This window comes from Uloborus diversus, chromosome 4, assembly GCF_026930045.1.
Source record: "Uloborus diversus isolate 005 chromosome 4, Udiv.v.3.1, whole genome shotgun sequence".
Lineage (NCBI taxonomy): Eukaryota > Metazoa > Arthropoda > Arachnida > Araneae > Uloboridae > Uloborus > Uloborus diversus.
Window position 1 is genome coordinate 92,284,487 of NC_072734.1, and position 22,141 is coordinate 92,306,627.

Below are 22,141 nucleotides of genomic sequence, written 5' to 3' on the forward strand. Positions count from 1 at the left end.
ACTTACCAGAGCTACTAGTACTATATCTTGCAACAAAACAGAAAAGAGGTTCATCTACCATTTGTACTGGTAATGTCCAAATTTTAAAATTTGGTACTTACATCCCTTTTCTTCTCTCTGCCTCACAGCTAGACAGATGTTTGGCAAATAGAGGGATTGTATTATATTTCTGCACGTCTTTTTTTCTGTCAGTTTTTTACAGCACTAGTTGCATTTATCAAACTTGAATTAAAGTGAAATCTTGTTCATTAATTACACCACAAATTACCATCTAAAAAGAAAAAAAAAGACTGGTGTACGAAGAATTGTGTTCATATTTCTGGATGCCTTTCGCATATGCTTTTTAATTATTGGAGTTGCAATTATCATGCTTGGATAAAACTCGTAATGTGCCACCAATGATATTGGTCATTCAATTGTCCTCGAAACGTTCAAATGGATCATCATCAATAGTGGCTAACCTATATTCATCCCGGTAGTAGGATTCCTGTAAGACTTCAAACAGGTCATCCGGGTCATTGGTGATCATACCATCAATGTTCAAATTCAAGGATAATCTCATCCGCAACTTGAGATCAATTGTCCAGTGATACACTTTGCTGATGAAACTGGTCCTGGAGTCCCGGATGGAAACAGCACGTCGCAGTCGGCCATCTGGATACACGGGACTAAGGCAATTGGACTTGCCGTCCCCTTGCCAAATATTGCCCTTGACTTTCAGGTTAGCAAACATTCGACGAATCTCACCTATATCTCCTGTTCCGCCATCGAATCCTACATCTTTCAGTCTGGCCTCTTCACCGCGGTTCCTGAATTCTTCAATAAAGCCAGTAATAGAATCTCGGTATTCTACAGAGTCGATGTAGAATAGAACTCTGACCTAAAATGAGGAAGAAAGTTAAAAAGATCATTTACGTGTTAATTACGGATTTAAGTAGTCATTTATTCGTTTGACAACAATTATTAACACTACAATAAAAATTTTATTCTAAAGTACATTTTCGAAAAGGTATTAAATTTCACAAGATCAATGATGAGACATCTTTCGTCATTGCCAAATTTATCCACATGTAAAAACATGCAAATAAGTACAGTAATCGGACAAACAACCTAATAAATGATCATTAATGTATCACAAATTTAATCGTTTTAAAGAATTGTTTTTTAAGATATGCACTTTAGAATACTGAAATGCAATTCTTTCAAATACAAATGCAAATATAAATACAAAAGTGAGAGTAGCAAACTGTTCTGGACCCAGCTAGGTTTTTCCTATTCAATTTGTCAATACAATTAAAGATCAATAACTATCTTTAAACTATTGACCACACAGCAAGTAACAGTTGTTGTTGGTAAACTACCCCAAATGCCTATACAAGCCTGTTGAAGTAAGAAAAGAAAGCATTTTAATTGTGCATTGAAGAACTTATTTGCTTAAGAGATAAATCTCTATGCTAAAATGCATTCCTAAAAACAATTAATTACGCGATGCACGGACTTATCAATACACAAGTGTAGTCTCTAACTATATTACCCTGCAGAGAAAACATGTTATGAAGAATGGCAGTTGAACAAGCAGAAAGAAAACACATTATTCATTCTTCAAGAAATCTAGCAAAAGCGTCACAATAGTTTACTAAGTAGCGTAACTGCTCCAGTAACAGACAAGGGTCCAGTAACAGACAGTCGTAAGTTTGGATTTAAATAATAAAAATTTTTAGGTGGTTTAAACTGTTGTTGCTGAATACTGTGCAACCAACTAATGTTATCAGAGTGAATTTTATGAGCCAGGTTGGTATTTACAAGATAGTGGTGGAAGGTTATGAACAGCTACCACGAGGTCAGCCCGTGTTTCATTTTCGTTTGAATTTAATAAGGTTTTAGATCTAACAATAAAGAACTTTTGCTCATTTTGAAGAGAAAAGGGGAATTCTGTCCATTACTCATCCTTTCCTCATCCTATCTATTACTGGTTATCATCAGAATTGTCGGTGTCTGTTACTGGGGGGGGGGGGGGGGGGTCGGATCTTTTTTTCAAAATTGAGCAAATAAAAATAGAATTAACTAATTCAGAGGATCCAGAAGCAGCCAAACGTTAGATGAGATGTAGTTGCATGAGAGAAAAATAGTTTTAAAATTCTAAATACATTGAAAGGTTCAGAAAATTGAGTTAACCTGAGAGCAATGTCTTAAGCATGTCTGTGACTGGTGCCGTTACCCTTACTGTTAATTACCAATTTCTTTAGTCGTTCCCGCGCTTGGCAAATTGTATTCTATAATAAACAACATTTCATAACGACTTCTAAATTTTGAAATACGTAGATAACCAATTATTGTATCAGCATCAGAGATGAAGAATTCCTGCCTACCGTGAATAAATAATAATAGAATTATTTTCTGGGATTCCTAGATATTGCTGGCTAAAAAACATTTCACTTGGCATCTCTCAACTTTCTTCAGAGCACAAACGAATTAAAAGGACCTTTGAATTTATCCAGGGGTCGAAAATCTGCTCCAAATGCATCGAACTAAAACCCTGATTTGTAGCTTAAGTAGCAACACGTCCGCCATCTTGGGGCTAAACGATGCTTTCTCCTATATTTGCTATAGTGAAAAAGCGTAGCTTACTTCTTGATTCTGGTTTCTTATTAACTCCATGTCAATTCACAATCAAGAAAAACCACATTCAAGAAGCAAAACAGGCTACTTCACCGTAGCAGACATAGAGGAAAGCATTGTTTAGCCCCAAGATGGCGGATATGTCGCTACTAAAGCTAATATCTAGGGCATTACACCGAACTAGAGCTGCTATAAAAAACAGGCCTTTGCATTAGTCTAAGTTTAGCCATTTTGGATCGGATCATTTTTCATTGTTGCGGAGCTATGGTTATCAGAGCAAAGTTTCTTGTTTTGCCAAATTGGCCAAAAATGATATTTTGCTTGATAAACAATTCATGTGCCACTAAATGGGGTCGTTTCCAATATTTCAAAAGTATTTTTTCTGAAAGAACATGTTTAAAAACATAGGATCTAACCATTTTTTAAATAATTTGTTTAAGTTTAATATTTTGAAAAAATTACTTAAATCGGGGATCTTCCATCGTTTACATTCCTTGCCGATGACATCACAAATGATGAAATGCCATTCTGTGTTGCCATTCACAGAGCAAAATATTTAATTCGCATCTTTACTCACGTGTATTGGCAACGATATCGTTGATAGCAAGCGTAGAGCGCAATTTTAATTCGCTTCTTGATTATCATAACGTGGAAACGCAGTGAAAAATGCGCCAAAGGACATCATTTGTGACGTCATAAAGACCACGCCTTGTTTTCAAAATCGAACATTTAAAAAAAATTGATTAAAAAGTAACTGTTGGGAACATGAAAGTATTTTCTGGGTCCATGCTTTTTTTTTACTCATTCTATCAATTTCAGTGACTAAAAGTAGTACTTTTGACTGAAGGAAACAACCCCATTGGCAACACATTGTATTTTTTCAATTTTTAGATCTTCGAAACATTTTACGAAATTTTACATCGCGAAATGTGTGTTTGCCACTTTTAACTTTTTTAAGTTATATTTTTAAAGGTTAGTTATTCATACCTTTTGGATATTTTTTTTTTTGGAATGTGTCCGCAGTAAGACATTTCCTTCATGTTTTATTGTTCTATTAATTATCGTAATAACTTATTCAGTAAGTTAGAATTATAATTTTGGTTGTGATAACGTTCTCTGAATGAATCTTTTGATGTGATTTAACTTATTTAGTTGATCATTTTAAGCCTTAATTAAACACTAATAAAACTAATGTCGTGTTCTATCCAACTTATGCCGTTTAATTTTGGTAGAATTTGTTTCATTTTAATGTTCCTTAGGAAATTAAGCATGTTGATAAAAAGTATAACACAATATACGTCATGAACCTTTTCGTTCACATGCATCGTGATATTTTATTTCTTTTCATACACCTCCGTTTCTAAGTATTTTTTTTAATTAAAAAATTCATCAAATTTAAGGAAAAAATGAGTTTAATATTACACTAAAGAGCAGTATCGGCAACTTTTTATTTTTTACATTTTATGGCATTTTTGTCATGCGTTGTACTTTTGCTTTCCTGTCCAAGCTTGCTTATTTGCTTTCCACTGAAAAAAAAGAAAGCCGAATTCCATCATTTCGCTATTGTTAGTATCGAATCCAAAACACGTTTCTTTTATGTCTCAAAAATTCATTTCTGTAGATACTGCGCTTTATCTTCTCATGTTTACGTTAACATCTTGAAAAAAGTTACCTCTCATTTGCGTTTTCTACAAACTTAATTTCAAAGTAAGAAAAATAAAATAGTTCTATTTTAAAAAAGCTTAATCATTTGTTTCCATGTTTTGCAATATTTTAAAAAGGAAAAAATAATTTTAATGCTTTTTGAGCAATCACATTGCTTATTGCTCTCATTTGACTGTTTTTGGCGTCCTTTGATTTTATCTTCCCCCCGCCTCCCTCTGCAGCACAACCGTCGACCGGCCCCTCCAGATGGTGCTCCTCTACCGAAAACCGTCTCCAGGTTGCGTCTCCATCCCACATGCACACGCATGCATACACACACCTGCACACACACACACATACCCACACACAATCATGCTTGCACGCAGACACAAACACACACGCCTACATACACACACAAACACACTCGTGATTGCGAAAACCATAATTTGAATTCAAAATGTCAAAATTCAAAACAATTTTTTTTTTTTGCTTCTTTACGGTTGAGATCAGAGAAATAAAAAGGTTAATAAGCAGTTAATAAGCTAAGGTGAGTTTGAGCAATCCGAAGATCCGCCCTTTTTCTTTGGGTCAACTCTTATTGGATGATTTCCTTTTTTACATTCTAGTACTTTGTTTACATTGAGTCGTAGGTGCCAAATTTGGCAGTTTTTGAAAAAGTACGCCAACGCGACCCGGTTACCGTAATTCTACCGAGAGACAGTTCATTCTGGCAAAAAAAAAAATAAATAAATAAATAAATAAATAAAATAAATAAATAAATAAATAAAAAATAAAAAAAAATCGTTGAGGATTGTTGACATCAAAGTCTGCTGTTGGCAGACAAGTTCAAGATCAAATGGTAGACAAGGTTCACTGAATAAAATCATTTACCGTCAGATTAAGGATAAAATGATTTCAAATTTAAAGGATAAATTATCGAAATCAATGTAAATAACAATTTCCATTTGAATACTTCAACAACAAAGAAAAACTAGTATGTGTGGCTGTCACGAAACTTTCTCCAATATCTTTCTTATGAAGTCTGATTACTCCCCATGCTTGACGAGAAAGTAATATTCCCAGCAAAAAATAAAATTACGCACACAAAAACTTGACGACCGTCTCAATTCGCAACTCCAACGAACTATAGGGGGCACTGCAGTCACTGTCTAATGGCCGACTTAAAAACTAAAACAAACGCATGTGGTAACGAAGAAAATGCTAAAAGTGTTGTGATTTTTGTTCGTATGTATGATATTTTTTGCTTTATTCTTTTTAAATTAATTTTCCAAGTCTTGTGGATATTCTGGCCCACGTAGAAAGAAATGAGAATTCAAGAAGCATTACTAAACGTCAAAGATTAATGCAAACTACGTAGTTCGTAGTTCTAAGCAGCTATTTCCACGATGTTGAATTCGATATTTATTAATTCTTGATAAAACTAAATAATAATTGTGGCCTGACAAGAACAACAATTAATGCTAGAAAATTCAATATGACATTACAAATTATTATCGAAAGAAGATGATACTTCTTTGCTTATTGTTTTGCATTTGTTGCTGAGTTATTTCTCTCGAATTCCCGAATCGGTTAGTTTAAAATTTTTCCGTTTCGATTTTTCTAATTTCTGAGTTACGATTTAATTATGTCAAGTTATGCAAATCATCTACAGAATTCTTACGGATATATGGTGGTAGTTTTCTTTTCAGTTGATTGACCATTATTTCTTTTTACTTATCGAATTCTGTAATCTTACTACCATTTTATTCCACTCATGATAAAATTTAAAAATGGTTTAACTAAAAACGCGAAATCTCGCCAAGGCTACTTTGCTCGCACAATACTAAAACTATAACCCTAAACAAATTTGGCGAAACCTTTCAGCTGAGAATAAAAGGAATAAAGTAAATTCTTTCTCGGTGAAACATTTTTCATTTTGTACTACGATAATATATTCAAGAAAATATTTCGCATACCGTCCATTCCAACTAAATGCTGCATGTAAAAGATGGTTAGTTAAATTAATTTAAGATAAAAAAAACTCATATTCTTACAAATTCATACAAAACAATAAAATTTTTTACCCTGTATAACGTTATCCAAGTTTGTTAATCCAGTTTTCGCTTTCACCATTTTCAATCAACTCATATTTTAGAAAGAAATAAGGAAAACTAACATTATTTTGAGAAGCTCGAGAATACTACTAAGGGACAAATTAATTTCTGTAGCTGAAAGCAAACTAAGACTCATCGATTAAGTTAATAAATACTCAGAACAAACTGCCTGTGTTTACGTCAACAGACACACGTGGAAACGCAACGTGGCAATGTTTTAGTTTCATCGGCAGTTTTGTAAATCACCGCAAGGTAGCGTATTCGAGCGCTGGAGTTCCAAATTTCTGAATTATCGCAAAAGCAAAGCGAAGAGCAAAAATTGAAAGTAAATTTTAAAGCCTTGCTTGAATTAACTACACATATTTTATTAGTTAACAAACATAAGATGGCAACAGTTAAAAATTTCAAATCATTAAGATAATATTTCCGATCATTTCCCAACAATTAAAATCACGTGAAATACGTAGACGACAGTCTATTCGCAACTCTAGCGCTCTAATACGCTTCCTTGCGGTGATTAACAATACTAAAGGAAAAGGTAAAACATTTCATTGCACGTGTTTTCTTTGGGGTAAATTACAGCCTTCAGAGGGTTTATGGTGTAATGTCATTTCAGAAGAATAGAAAAAGAAAACTTCCCACAAACACGATGAAAAATTACTATCACTAAATAAGCGTCAAAGCAAGTCATAACGGCATTTGTTTGTTTTACCTTTTCATCCGCCATTAGGTAGTAGCTGCAGCGCCCCTATAGTTTATTCGAGTTGCGAATTACGATTTGTCTTTCTTATAGTTGCATTAATAAAGTTATTTTTATTCGCACAAAAAAAAAAAAAATCAAATTCATCCAGAACGTAGCATTACTTCTTGAGATATAGCACTCACAATGAAAAAGAAAGAACGTTCGATTGCACCACCCCTTTTTCAGCTATTAACGTCAAAATAGAATCAGTTCTTTTACCCTTTAAGTGCTAATTGTCGATAAATTTTCATTTTATTCCGTTGTTTATTTCTTGAGATATAGCAGTCACAAGTGACGACAAAAAACGTTCTATAGCTCAGCCCTCGTTTGAGCTACTGACACCAAAATTAAATCAACATCTGTACATGTTACGAGCAACATATAGACCAAATTTTGTTTCATTCCGCGAGTTACTTCTTGGGGAATAGCAGGCACGGATAACTCAAGAAACGTTCCACTGCTCCCCCCCCCCCCTTGGAGGAATTCACGCCAAAAACCAATGGGAACAAGTTCACATAGGGGCACATATGTGTAACAAATTTTCGGTTCGGTTTCATGCGGTAGTTTTTGCTGTAGAGCGACCACAAAAAAAAACGGTCACACACACACACACACCAGACAGACATTTTCCAAAAATGGTCGAAGTGGTTTGAGCACACCTTAAAACTTTCGAGTCCTTCGAAATTCGAAATCTTGCACGAAACCAATACTTTTTTCTGCATATAATATATTAAAGAAAGTAAAAACCTTTCAATGACAGTGCATTATAGACAAAAAACAAATAAATAAAGTTAGAATATTCACAAGATTAATATTACGTTTCAATATTATGAAAACTTCTACAGTTTCAATGTTTTAATATTTTGTAAAATATCTGTTCATCAGAGTGAACTTACCTCTTGTTTACGACTTCCATCTTTGCTCCAAAGATGGTCTAAAACATGTCTGGCGATATCTTTTCCAGATATCCGCGGATTACCAGAAACTGCTCATCTTGAGGTCCAGGAACTGCAAGACATCCTGTTCGCATAGCTCCCCGTAACGGATGGATCTGTGATGCGACGTACGTATTTTAAATATTCTGCCAGATTCGCACTTCTGGTGCAAGTTCTGAAGCAGTCACAGGGGAATCCGTGGTAGACTTCTTTGACAGATCCGTTTGGGTGGAACTGGATGTCTGCTTCGATGGCATTTGCACCAAGATCCAAGTAGCGAGTCACCTGCTCGATGCTGTTCACCATGTGGCCGATGATATAGAACGGTCGTTTTTTTCGCTGATGTACATGGTATCAGAACCATCATCACCAGGATGATGCTTGTTATAAAGCGAGACATGGCTTTAAGAAATGACGTATTGACTCTTTAAACACTAGAATGAAATGACTAGGCGTACAAATCAATTTGAAAGAACAATCACTCTTGCGGCGGAAATACACAATGATCTTTTTTGCCGTTTTAAACACACACACACACATATAAAAACTAAGCTTCGTTTTCACAGATAAAAAAAAGTATCGATACTTCAAGTTCAATTTCTTCTATATCAATAATTTCTTGAACACACAAAATTTCATTGCTCAAATGAGGAAAAATCCAATGTCCATATCAAAAGATTAATGATGATAAAGACTAGTTTATATCAATGTTGTGAGAATAATTTTCTAATTTTTCAGATGAAGTTTTTACGAAAATGGTTTTACACAACAAATGTTGACTTTGTTCTTCAGAACCTGCGTTTTATAGTGTAATGCTTCCGTCTCAACCAGTGAGACATTGGGTTTCGCTTCTTCGGTTTGTGGAACATTCGGGAGGATGTCGTCTGTTGGTCGTTTAGTAAATGAATCTGAAACAGATATGAAAAATAATTTTATTATTGGAAAAAAGCTTTAATTTTGTAACAAATATATTGCTAAAAACTTTAAAAAGTGCAGCTTAAATTTTAAACTTTATTAACTTCATTAGCAAATTAACATTATAATTACTTTAATTTTTCATTGTTTTAGGCAACAAGTAAAAGCAGATTTCGAGTATTGATTAGTTGTCTCGTTGTTTATAATCTATTTTATTCATTAAGTTAAACAGTTTTTCCTGTGAATATGTTTCAGTCATTAATAATAAGAGCGTGGCGTGAGAGAAAAAGTGTGAGTGAAGTTACAGTTCAGAAGTAAAAAACAGAAAAGATAAAAGTTTCACTTCTGTCGTGTGTTATGAGGCACAGTTCTTCTTCTATTATTTATGATGCTTTTCGTAAAGGGTTTTCCAAATAATAAGCATTGCAGAATTTATTAGGGGGATGTTCAATATATTTATTAGATAAGTTTTTCCCACTTTCTTCATTAATTTTGGCTTGAAACTTTTCCGAAGTAAGATGGTGATTGCAAGACAAATAATTTTAATTTTCTATTTAGTGTTCGTCATGATCCTAAATTAAAATATTTTCTGCAGTGGAGATAGTTTACATTGAGAGAGTGAGTGAGTGAGTGAGAGATATAGAGAGAGTAAGAAGGAGAGAGAGAATTACTACAGAAGAGCTAAAAAGCACACGCTTAAGAAGTGCCTGCGTTTGAAGGTATTGTTTAAAAGAGAAGTTTTATACAATAAACTTGCTTTTCAGTAAACATTTTTACTGTAAAACATTTTTACGGTTAAAGCAGCTAAAAAGTGAAAGCAAAGGTAAAAAATGAATAACATGGACAGCTAAAAAAGGGATAGGAACTTGGCGTTAGAAAACGAAATAATAGTCATGTAGTAAAATAATAATAGAAAAATGGTGATTATGATGGCAATAGCAATAACAACAGTAAAATTTTCCGAAACACTTGCAGTGAAAATTAAAAACCACGCCATAAAATTTATGATTTTTTTATGCAGACTGACTTAAATACTTTTCAGGCAACTTCAAAATGAAGTTAGAAGAATTAAACTATACATAATAATATCGATGCAATGATGTGATAGTAATAAAAGTGAGCAGAATAAAAACGAAAAAAATGGTAATTATTGGAAATGAAATCATTAATGTGATCTAACATATCGTCGCCTCAGAGCAACACTAAGACATCTAATCCCAGGAAAAAAAACTAAGATATATCCTACTGTTGCTCTAAGACGACGATATCAGGAAATCAGAAAATCTTCGCTAAAGAGAGATGCCGCATTTGCGAAGGAGGGAGAGTAAGTCCACTACAAGAGATTTACTTCTCTGCATTAAAAATGAGAAATATTCGTTTTAAGGGAGTCGGAACCCTACGAGTGATGTTTAATTGCTAAACTTTATGTGTCCATTCTCAAAAAGGTTTAAATGAGAGAAACATACAACTTTTATAGTGTTTTCAAGAGATATCTATTAGTCTACTGAAGTGAAATTGTAAGGCAATTCTGTTTACTTCATAATTTATTAAATTTTGACCAATAGTCACTTTTTAAATGAAAAAAAAAGTTTTTTTCCAGAAAAGCAGTGTTTAGAAAAAAAATATGTGTCCTAAAGCAAAAGTTTCACTTCGGTATAATTATGACTACACAAATAAAATGTAGTGAAAGTTTCAAAGTAATATGTGAAGTAGTTTTCTAGAAAAAGGAACATGAATTCTTAAAATTGACGTGTTGAGAAAATCGCATTTGAAAGTAAAATTGTAGGTACATTTTAAATGCATTCATGCCCATTAATCTTTAAATCGAGTTGGTTTTAATCTACATTGAAACGTGAGTTTGGTGTCACTTGAAAGCTCTTAGGTTTGAACGTTTCGAATATGTACAAAATGAAAAATTATTGTTATTTTTAAGGTTTAAGGGTACCGACTCATCTTTGATACATGCAAATTAAAAACTTTATTCGTGATTATTTTCGAAAGAGAATTATAGGGTATTAAAAAAAGGAATTTGAATTATTACTTAAAATATGAATATCTATTGTGTAGAGAAACTAAAAGTAATATTTTTAACTGACAATTTTATGTTTTTCGTGGAATCGTCAATCATCAAAAACCGAAAGATAGGCGAGAGACTGCATTGTATGCGATTGAGGGGAGAGATATTATTCTGTGATCTATGCAACTCTCTAGATATGAAGTTTTTCCTCCAACACACTGTCTGACCTTGACTTGAAGATAAAAAATGAATGAAGAGATTTCATCAAGGTGCGATGAAAGTAGCTGATTAAATTTACTTCCCTGATAAAAACGAGACCTTGGAAATCCATTTGCTTCCGAGACATGTTTAATAAACAAAACATTTAATGATAGAAACAGAAGAGAATTTGAATCACATTAGTATTTTATTTTCTTTAACGTTTAATTATAATTTAAGTCTTTCGTCTACCACTAAAAGTCTGAGCTCGAAACAAAGGGTTTTTGTCTTACTTTGCAAATATTAACTTTAGCTTGATGACTACGATAACGGCACCAGTAACAGACAAGGGTCTAGTAACAGACAGTCGGAAGTTTGGAATTAAATTATAAGAATTTTAGGCGGGTAAAACTGATGTTGATGTGACCCATGAATACGGTGCAACCATCTAGTATTATCAGAGTGAATTTTATGAGCCAGTTGGTATTTATACAAGGAAGTGGTGAAAGGTGGTCTACCGGCGTTTCATGTTCATCTTGAATTTTATAAGGTTTTAGATCTAAAAATAAAGAACTTTTGCACATTTTGAAGAGAAAAAGGGAATTCTGTTCATTACTCATCCTTTCCTCTTCCTATTTGTTACTGGATATCATCAGAATTGTCGGTGTCTTTTACTGTGGGGTCGGACCTTTTTTTCGAAATTGAGCAAATAAAAATAAAATTAACTAATTCAGAGGATCCAAAAGCAGCTAAACGTCAGATGAGATGTAGTTGCATGAGAAAAAAATAGTTCTAAAAATCTAAATATATTAAAAGGCTCAGAAAATTTGGTTAACCTGAGAGCGATGTCTTAAGCATGTCTGTTACTGGTGTCGTTACTCTAATATCCAATCACCATTTCTGACAACGAACTTTTTACTAAAAAAAAAGATGATCGCAATTTTATGCATAGTTGTAATTTTTTATTGGCCTCATCTATTATGAGGAAAACTTTGTTTTCGATACTTAAACTCTTTTTCAACTACGCCTAAGCCGAACAATTTGGACCCTAAAAAAAAAAAAAAAAAAGAAACCTAAGAATCAATGATGCCTATTTTTATATTCGAATTTCGAACCCTGCTTAAAGTCGTCATCAGTGCAAAAGAGGTGATACAAGGGAAAGACGTTTTAAGAGAACGAACAGTTTGAGAGAACGAAATTGATATCGTTTACATAACAGGTAACAGTTTTTTTTTTTTTCATTCAAAGATATTACTTCTTGTGTGTAGATAGTATTTTATATTAAGTGAATCAAGCGTTTAAATGGTACAATGAAAAATAAATCAGCAAAAAATCACCGAGTACCTTCCTATAGTTTGAAGGAGGAAATGAAGCAAAAAATGATTTTGAATGTATAAAATAAAAGCACAGTCGGATTTCGATAATTCGAAGCTTATAACTCGAATATTCCTCGAAGTTTTCTTTGAGTCCCAAATTTTTAGACTGCTGTGGAAACTTCCCGTAAGTCGTACTACCAATAACTCGAACGTTTCAGCCGGTCTTTTGGGACTTCGAGTTATTGACGTTCGCGAGTTGACTGTAATATCAAAAGATTTATATAAAACAAATTAAATGAGACAGAGAGAACTATACAAAATAAATAACCGTTCATGTTTTAGGAAATCTAATTGTACGGTTCATTTTAAGAAGTAGATCTTTTAGAACCATTCGTTCGTGAACGACACATCCCTAAAAGAAAGAATAATAATAATAAAAAAAAACATTTCGAGTAAATCCGTAATTTGTTTGTGATAGTGCAATACACCTTTAGAGTTTGTTAGACTGATCACCGATGCGTTAAAAGCAATCATTGGCGGGAAATCCACCACCGCAACGCACCGAAGTAACACTTGGCGTTGTTACTCTGGCAGAATCGCATCTTTTCTTGAAAACTGAGCGTTTATCCTCTTTCACAGTGGGAAAAAAAAAATCATGTGAAAAGATATCTATTCTAAACTAGAAAATTGCCCGTCAGGGTTGCTTCTACATTTAAACGAAGCAACTGCCTGCCTTCTTTCTTTTTTCTTTTGGATTTTAGTTGCGTTTAATTTATTCGGGAAATTTTGATTTGCCGTTTTCTTTCTTCGAGAATGATTATTTTGACGGGAAATGTTACAGTATTTTTTTTCTCTAATTAAAGCCCGATTGTTGGATATGCGTCACTTGACATAACTTTTATTTCCGAGGTAGACCGTGCAAAGCCGGGCAATGCAGCTAGTAAGTAAATAAAAGAAAAGATTACTAATATAACCAAAATGTATTTGACACTGAAAAAAAAATAAAAATCGATTGAATCAAAGTAAAGTGAAATCAAAGTGCTTGATTTCCTTCCAAAGGAAACACATTTTTTGTCTTTCTTTATTCTTTTCTTTTTCCTTTATGATTAAAAAAAGATTACTTAGAAAAGTTTATTTAAATGTATATTTTCAGTCTCTTAATTAAAAAAAAACTTTTCGGTTGTTTTAACAATAACAGAAAGTTAGAAATTTATTTCAGGAATTAAAATGATTGCATGCTCTGCTTAAAATTATGAGCCTTTATAGGATAAAAACTTTTTACTTTATTTATTCATTAATTTTACCCATTCAGTTCATAGTACTTGGAGAAATTATTGCTGAGTTTAAGTTCTACGTTTTCCTGCACATTAAAAAACTGCTTTGTTTAAAACATTTCTATTAAAACATAGCAATTACTGAAATATACTGTCTAGCAGTTTGAGAGAACGAACTTGATATCGTTTACATAACAGGTAACAGTTTTTTTTTTCATTCAAAGATATTACTTTTTGTGCGTAGATAGTATTTTATATTAAGTGAATTAAGCGTTTAAATTTTAAATTTTGTAATAGTTAAGAGCTGCAGCTAAATGAGAGAGACATACAGAGAGAGAGAGAGAGATAGCTTTTTACGAAGTTAAGGTTGGGACACGAAAAGTTAGGCTTGTGTAGCTCTGAGCGAACTTCTTGTTCACTTCAGAAATTGAGATTTCGACTGTGAGAAGTTGAAAAGTTTTTCTGAACTGAAAAGGGGTCTTTATCTCCCCGAAACAAGTGTATGAAACATGTTGTATTTTGTGTTTGGTTAAGGTAAACTTCCTCTTTTTTAATTTTTTTCCCCACGAAGGAAATTGCTTTATTTCGTGATAAATAGTATCAATATGTGAGCGATTCCGTAAAATAGCCGCCATTTTGTCCCGCGAGTAACAGCTCATATGTTTCATTAAAAAGTAATAATTTTAAAAATGCGATGAAAAAATTTTTGCTTAAAAAATCACACATAATTTTGATTTCTTAAGCAATTATTTTTTTCTAACTCCCCTTTTAAACTATTATTTTTATTGAAATATTGAACTCGGTTTATACGAAATATCAGAAATCCAAGAATTTGTTCGTATTAGCCGTTATTCGTAACAACCGTGAATGAGCGATGCTGTGAAAAAACGATGGAATGCTTACCAATGTTGAAAAAATATTACTACAAATGCACACATATTGTAATCTAACTGTTAGTACATAAATCACTTACTTCTTATAAATGAATGTTTTTGGAAAATATTGGAAAAGGAAGATGATAATCGACAATCACGGAACAGATTGTAGTCCACAATGGAAGATGAAGTTTTATCTTCAAGTAAATTGAAACGTCCGCAAGGAAACAAATGTACGGGCTTCATTTTCTATGCAAAATAATTAATATTTTCTTCTCGATAAACAATGGGACTTCTAATACCTAACAGAATGATGAATAATTTCTAAAAAAGAAAATTACAGTATTCAACCACAAATATTTTAAGTGAAGAAGTCAGAAATTTTTGTCCCTTTTAGCCGATACTTTCAATTTAATGTATACGTATTATACGTGTTTTTTTTTTTAATGTAATTAAATAGCAAACCAAACTTAACCAGCAAAATGTTCGTTTTAGCCGTGATTTCGTATAATACGTGATTGCATTAAGAGAGTTCAACTGTATCTTGGCTATCAGGGTGGGACAAAACGTCCATTTTCCTTTTACTTTTAACCCATTAACAAATTGAGTGATTGGAAATAAAGTGAAATCCCGCAACAACAAATACCTCAGCAATGAACTACACGTTTCAACAAACAATAGTCCTGCTTTAATTTCCATCGCATTGCTTTAGTTCCATTACAAAGAACAAAATTTGCGTTCCCTTAAAACTCGTTGTAGCAAAATTTTTCCGTATTACAGTAAACAGAGATATTTTTAGCGCCTCTGCAAGTTTATTTCACACGTTGAAAGCCGAAAATACGCCTCAAAACTGTAGTCAAAAGTAGTTTGACGCTTCGTATTTTAAATAAAAATCTTTCATCTTGAACGCTCTAAATAACGAAAAAAAAAAAAGCACTTGGCACTAATAAAAATACTTCATTTGACTGCTGTGTTATAAAATTCAAAATGTTAAACATCATCGATGTTAAAACTCAATAAGGTGAACATATTTGCTTTCCCTGCCGTTTCCATTGCAACCTTAGAAAGTCAGGTTTTTATGGAATTGACAACAATGGGGTCGTTTCCAAAGTTTTATAAAGAACATACTTGAAAACATAGGATTTAACCATTTTCTAAATAATTTGTTTAAGTTAAAAAATTTTAAAAAATTACCTAAATCAGTGCGCTTTTATTGTTTACATTTCTTGCCGATAACATCACACATGATGAAATGCCGTTCTGTGTTGCCATTCACAGAGCAAAATATTTAAATCGTATCTTTACTCACGTGTATTGGCAACGATATCGTTGATAGCAAGCGTAGAGCGCAATTTTAATTCGCTTCTTGATTATCATAACGTGGAAACGCAGTGAAAAATGCGCCAAAGGACATCATTTGTGACGTCATAAAGACCACGCCTTGTTTTCAAAATCGGACATTTAAAAAAAATTGATTAAAAAATAACTGTTGGGAACATGAAAGTATTTTCTGGGTCCATGTTATTTTTTTTGCTTATTCTATCAATTTCAGAGACTAAAAGTACTACTTTTTACTGAAGGAAACAACCCCATTGTCATCTTCGTGCATTTCCCTGCTCTAAAATAGGTCATGGAGTATTTTCATTCTTTGAAGAAAAAAAAAAGGGGGAAGGGGACTAGCTGTTCAAAAGTTTTTCTGATAAAAAAAATTTAAAAAAAAATGATAGTAATACAAACATTTAAAAAAAATTTAATCTCCTGTTGAATACAAATTGCAACGAACAAAAGAGGCAGATGCTTTCCTATTTTTGTGAGAAAAAAGATCCACCGGGGTTAGGAGTCGTCTACAGATGATTTCACGCTTTTGTGGGGGGTGGATAGGCAGGGGCGTGCATAGGGGGGGGGGGGGGTAATGGCGCCCAAATGCAAAATTTTAAGCGGGGTCGGGGGGAGGGGCTCAGATATTTTCCCCATAATTTAGAACGTATTTCTTCATGGAAAACGATTTTAGTACAGATTAGAGTTATTACAATTTGACATTTTTAATAACTTATTCATTAATGGCTGGAAAAGAAATGTTTTTACACTTTTGCAACGAAAAAAGTACTAAAAGCAAGGAAATTCTAATTTCTGAGGGAAGGCTTGAGCCCCCACTTGCCCGCCTATATGGGACCCATGGGTTTGGAGAAGGGGACACCTGTTGACCCATGCCCGAGCCTGAAGAGGGTCCCAATAATTTTTAAACTAGGGGTGAAATATAGGGATAAACCAATATGTAGGGAGCCAGGAAAAGTCATTTGTGTCGGGCCTCAAAATTTCTGTGCACGCCCCTGGGGATAGGGATTCGTGAAATTGTGACAAGAGGGAGGGAGGGAGGGGGGTAACAAGAGGTGTAATATGACGTATTTTTATAAGAATATGTCTAAGTGATATAGCGAGCGTCACATGTGACCAGATGAGGAAAGGGGGTAAGGTGCAGTGCGAGCTTCCTGACAAATAGGACAAGGGGGACAAATATGATGAAAAAAAGTTTGACATACTTTATGGGCAGCCCCCTTTGTTGCTTGATGAATAAAAATGTTTTTGAACGAAAGTGATCTCATTAGCTGTGATCACTGTATTCTCATTTTCCGCTTTTCATTTCATTTGGAATATAAGTTTTCGTACCACAATCTTCTCCATACAAATTTGATTTCTTGCCAAACATTTTCTCGCATATTCTGCCATACATTTGGGATCGTCTTTGTGACTTGACACCAAGTTTCATGGCTTCCTGTTTTCTCTTGAAAAATACATTCTTCTTGAAAATAATGCGTTTTCACTGCTCGCTAAGAAGCCATTCTGAATTAGTCAAATTAGGTTAGGAAGATTGAGAATTGTGTTATTTGCAACACGTGTAACACAAAGTATCTATAGTTTTGCGTATATTATCTCCGTTTCTTGTTTCAGTCTTTTAAAGACATGATACAACTTTTTTTTAAAAACTATTATTCATTTGTCTTGTAAAAGATTGACTGTCCGAACATTCCTAGTCTTCAATTGTTTCGGGTACTCTATGATCTACTGTAATTTAAAGAGAAAATATTTTTTTTCTCTGTTCTAGCTTTATTTGTTGAACGACTCATTAACTATACGAGTTAACCATCTTAAACAATTGCGTCTTCACTTTTGATCTCCTCACTGCCTACAAATTAATAACTTTAAATAAAAATACAGAAGTTAAATTTTCATATTGCTCCAGGATTTCCTAAATATATCGGCAACTAATTTCATTGTGTTATGACTATAACCCATAAAATAATCAATTGTCTTTTCAGCAGTGATATTTATTGTCCTCTTCGGAAGAAACGCGACCTATGAAGGATGTTTGGAAGAAAGGAAGCTACGTTAGACTTTTGGGGGGAAAAAAAACCGGGATCTATGGGGGAATTTTTTGGAAAGAAGGAACCTATGGATGAAAGACCTTTAAAAGAAACAAGAGCTATGCATAAGGTGACCATGCGTCCCAGTTTTAACGGGACAGTCCTGTTCCTATGTTGCCTGTCCCGTTGATCCTTTAAATTGCTGAAATGTATCGTTTTCTGAAATACTGAAGGAAACATTGCATGGTTCAACTCAAAGCAGCTGTTTTTGTATTTTTACACTAATAAGTTAAATCATGCACAACTATTGAATATATTTTGTATTTGCCCAGCTCTATGCACTCGTCGAAAGGATATTTTCGCTTATGAATAATTTGTGGACAAGTGCAAAACCGCAGTTCCCAATTGTGGTTTCAAAAAGCAAAGCTGATTGTAGAAGAAAATTGTTTGAAATTCGGGCAAAAATTTAATTCCGTTTTGAAACTAGCACTAAATGTTCTCAATATATGTTCATCAAAAAACATAATATTACACCAATTCCTATTTTTTTAAGTGCTCATTTATGTGCTACTAGTGGCACCCGCACGGCTTTGCCCGTAGTAGAAAAATTAAAGGGTCTTTTGGTTTTGCCTGTATATTTACAAATAATGTATGATGAATTTCTCGCCAATTGGCTTGCCCATGTTACAGTTTCCACGTTATGATAATTTGGTGGTTTACTCGTCCATCTTATGATAGTTTTGCTCAGGAAAATGTTCTTAAAATTGGAATAGAAAAAGAACAAAATCGAATTTTCGAAGAATCGCTTCGAGGTGCACACCCTCATGCTGGCGACTAATTTTTTGCCAAATTTCATGAAAATCGGCCGATACGGTCTAGGCGCTATGTGCGTCACAGAGATCTGGACAGAACCCCAGACAGATCTCTGTGAACAAAACTTCAGAACATCTGAACAGAAATCCAGACACAAAGAATTTAAGCTTCATTATTAGTAAAGAAGTAGGAACTCCTAAAAATAATGCGTCTTTTTTTTTAAAACTCTTACAGGTGCCGAAAATACTTAAGTGTCCCGTTTAAGGAAATGAATAAATGGTCCCTCAGCTATGGAGGACCTTAAAAAAACCGGGAGATATAATAGATGGTCTTCGATAAAAACGAGAGCTATGGAGAATCTTTGAAGAAACGTGAGCTGTGGATGACCATCAGAAAAAGCGGGAGCTATGGAGGACCTCCGAAAAACGGGACCTGTGGAAGGCCTTCAGAAAGAACTTGATCAACCTAATACAGAAACAATTCTCTTTTACACATTTTGCAGCTTTTTAGCTTTCATTTTGCGTTATTTTCTTCAGGAATCTCAAAGTAATTGAAACCAAAACCAAAACAGTTACAACACCCCTTATCTTCAAAAAGTATATCTGTTCGTTTACAAATGAAGCAAGTTTTCTTCGTCATAGCAACATACCATGACGACGCAGCAGTTAACCTCGATGACTTCAACCGTATTAGTCAGACGCCATTGAATTTTTCGTGCCAATAAAAAGCTGGATTAGGGATAGCAAAAGATGTTAGAGAAGATGCGGGCCTAACTGTTAAAATGTGCTTTGTTAAAGAGAAAAATGAAATGGCGCAGAATATGATTTGTGTGGCTACGGAAAGAGTTGGGAGCAATGGGACAGCTGTATTTATGCCAAAATGAAATGAAGTGTGAATATCACTCCTGCCGAGAGTCACGGTACGCTTGGCAGAAGTGATAACTTTCATAGGATTAAATTATTATAATTATTTAATCCTATGAAAGTAACAATTGGCATATGGTAGCTATAATAAGCAACGAAATTTTTACATTGTATGTTATCTAAAAATATCGCAAAGACTGCATCAAGTACAGTTCCGTGACTTGTAGTGGCTTATACTGGCTTATTAATCATTTGTAGTTTTAATTTGGATTGTAGAAACGATACTAAATTTTAGCTCGATCAGAAGCAAAATTAACATTAAAATTTAAAACCATAAACAAACCATAAGGTTAAACTGAACAATAACTGAAACAATAAAATTGGCGTATTATTACGATCAAGCTAGGATTTATATTTGCCCCCCCCCCCCCCCCAAAAAAAAACTAACTTTTTAACGAGTGATTGTTTTAAAGTTACAGTCAGTTTAGATTTTATTCTGTGGTGCACAAATTGAATGTTTATTTATTATTTTTTGTTTTCTCGACCATCCCCAACACCCGCGTTGCGGAGTGTCTGCGGGGATGAAGTTCGTTTAAAATATGTACACCTTATCACAGTTCAAAATCTTAAATGAAGCGAGATATTTTTAGTATAATTAATCGCAAAAATGTTTTTGTTTTGAAAATAAAGATAAAGATTAAATGCTGTTTTGAATATATATTGTTTACAATGTTATTGGTATATGTATTGTTAAACTCACCTTTCGTTAGGAGATTATACGTTATGTTGCGACGATCATCCATCTTCTGTTAGTTTCATTAGTTTTTCTACTATCACTTAACGCTTAAAGCTGACCCAAAGAGTAAAGAAACAGAATTTCCCCGGGGCTTATTACCAGCTCTTCGGAAGGGAGTGAGATCGGGAAAAACAGGCGATTTCCCGACGCGTTGGAATTTTTGTATTTTGCTATTGCAATCAAAATGAAAACGTTTTGCATCAAACTAGAGAGTCTTACGTGTTGAACCCTTTAAAAAAGCAACTTTTTTATACATATAAAATGAAACACAGCGCTCTGAAAATAGTTTATTGAACTAACATTGTTAACGTAACTAAAACAATGGATTTCCCAGGTCGAACTACATACATTTTTGCTTTTTATGTTACCCTACTTCTCCGTAAAAGTAACTTAAAGATAAAAAAAGAAAGAAAGAAAAATATTTAAAACATTTAGAACCTTTGAACTAAAACAACTGATTCCTGTAGTTAAAAATCAACAACGTTATTCGAACATATATTGTTACAAATCCTGTAAATAGTAATTATTGTAGTAACGTAACCTGTAAATAGTTTCCCGTAATGAATATACAACCCCTTTTTCATTCGGCTAAAGTATACGACCCCTATTTTATTTTTCTTTTCATTGATAACGGTCTACGCATTTCGGGAAGCCGAAAGAAACGTGTAGAATGTTGTGGAAAATTCTTCTCGGTGTATTTAAGCCGTTAGCGATGGATAAACAGTCAGTTTCGGTTGATATTTCGAACTGAGAACATTTTGCTCTGTTTATAGCGAGGCATTTCGCTGTGTTGTTTTCGTATTTGGAAGTAAATACGTGTGTAAACGTTGAGTTTACGGTGTTGTGTGATAATTGCTTAATTGCTGATGAATAATTTAGCAGTTGTTGAAGATCTTCCCTGTACATAGTGTAAATAAATTTCCTGTGTTTTTATCAAGAACTGTGTCTTCATTTCAAGAAAGTGGAAGTCGCACCGAATCCGTTACAATTGGCGCCCACCGTGGGGCTACTTCAGGACTTTCTTGCAGTAAGTGTGACTTTGGACATTTTTTTTTTCATAAAGACTTTTTAAATTTGGACTTCATTTTTATGGTGATTACTCGCGCAATGGATGAACAATTAAAACAACTTCTGGAAGCAATTAATGCTGTGAAAAGTGACTTGAGCGAAAGTATGGCGGCTAATCAAGAACAATTAAAAAGTGATCTGACTGCAAGTATGTTCGCAAATCAAGACCAGTTAAAAAGCGATTTAACGGTGCTGAAAAAGGACTTAACGTCTAACCAAGAAGAAATTAAAAACGACCTTATTTCGGTAAAGACTGTGATGGAAAATAAATTTAATGACATAGAGCATCGAGTTGATGCTATTGAAGAAAAATTTAATACCGTTGAAAGCCGATTCAATGCTGTAGAAAATAAATTTGAAGATGAAGATAGAAGATTTCATCTATTTAAAGAAGAGATCTTTAAGGACGTGGAAAGGAGATTGGCGACCGCGGAAAGCAGCTCTGTACAGTTTGGCGCTCCCACATCGGTTGCTCGACCGTCCATTAAACTTGCCACATTTGATGGGAAAACTTCGTGGCAGGTTTACAAAACTCAATTCATGATAGTGGCGGAAGCGAACGGATGGGACTCTGCTACCAAGGCCTGTCA

The 22,141-nt window shown here is 33.9% G+C and overlaps 1 protein-coding gene across 1 annotated transcript; it reads right to left on the bottom strand.

The window, feature by feature from the left end:
• Positions 1-285: 285 nt before the first annotated feature.
• LOC129220708 (dermonecrotic toxin LrSicTox-alphaIB1-like) lies at positions 286-8,454 on the bottom strand. Its single transcript, XM_054855138.1, is given in 3 exon segments — positions 286-880; positions 8,016-8,393; positions 8,425-8,454. Coding segments are annotated over 3 exon segments (876 nt in total). The 3' UTR covers positions 286-412.
• Positions 8,455-22,141: the final 13,687 nt, after the last annotated feature.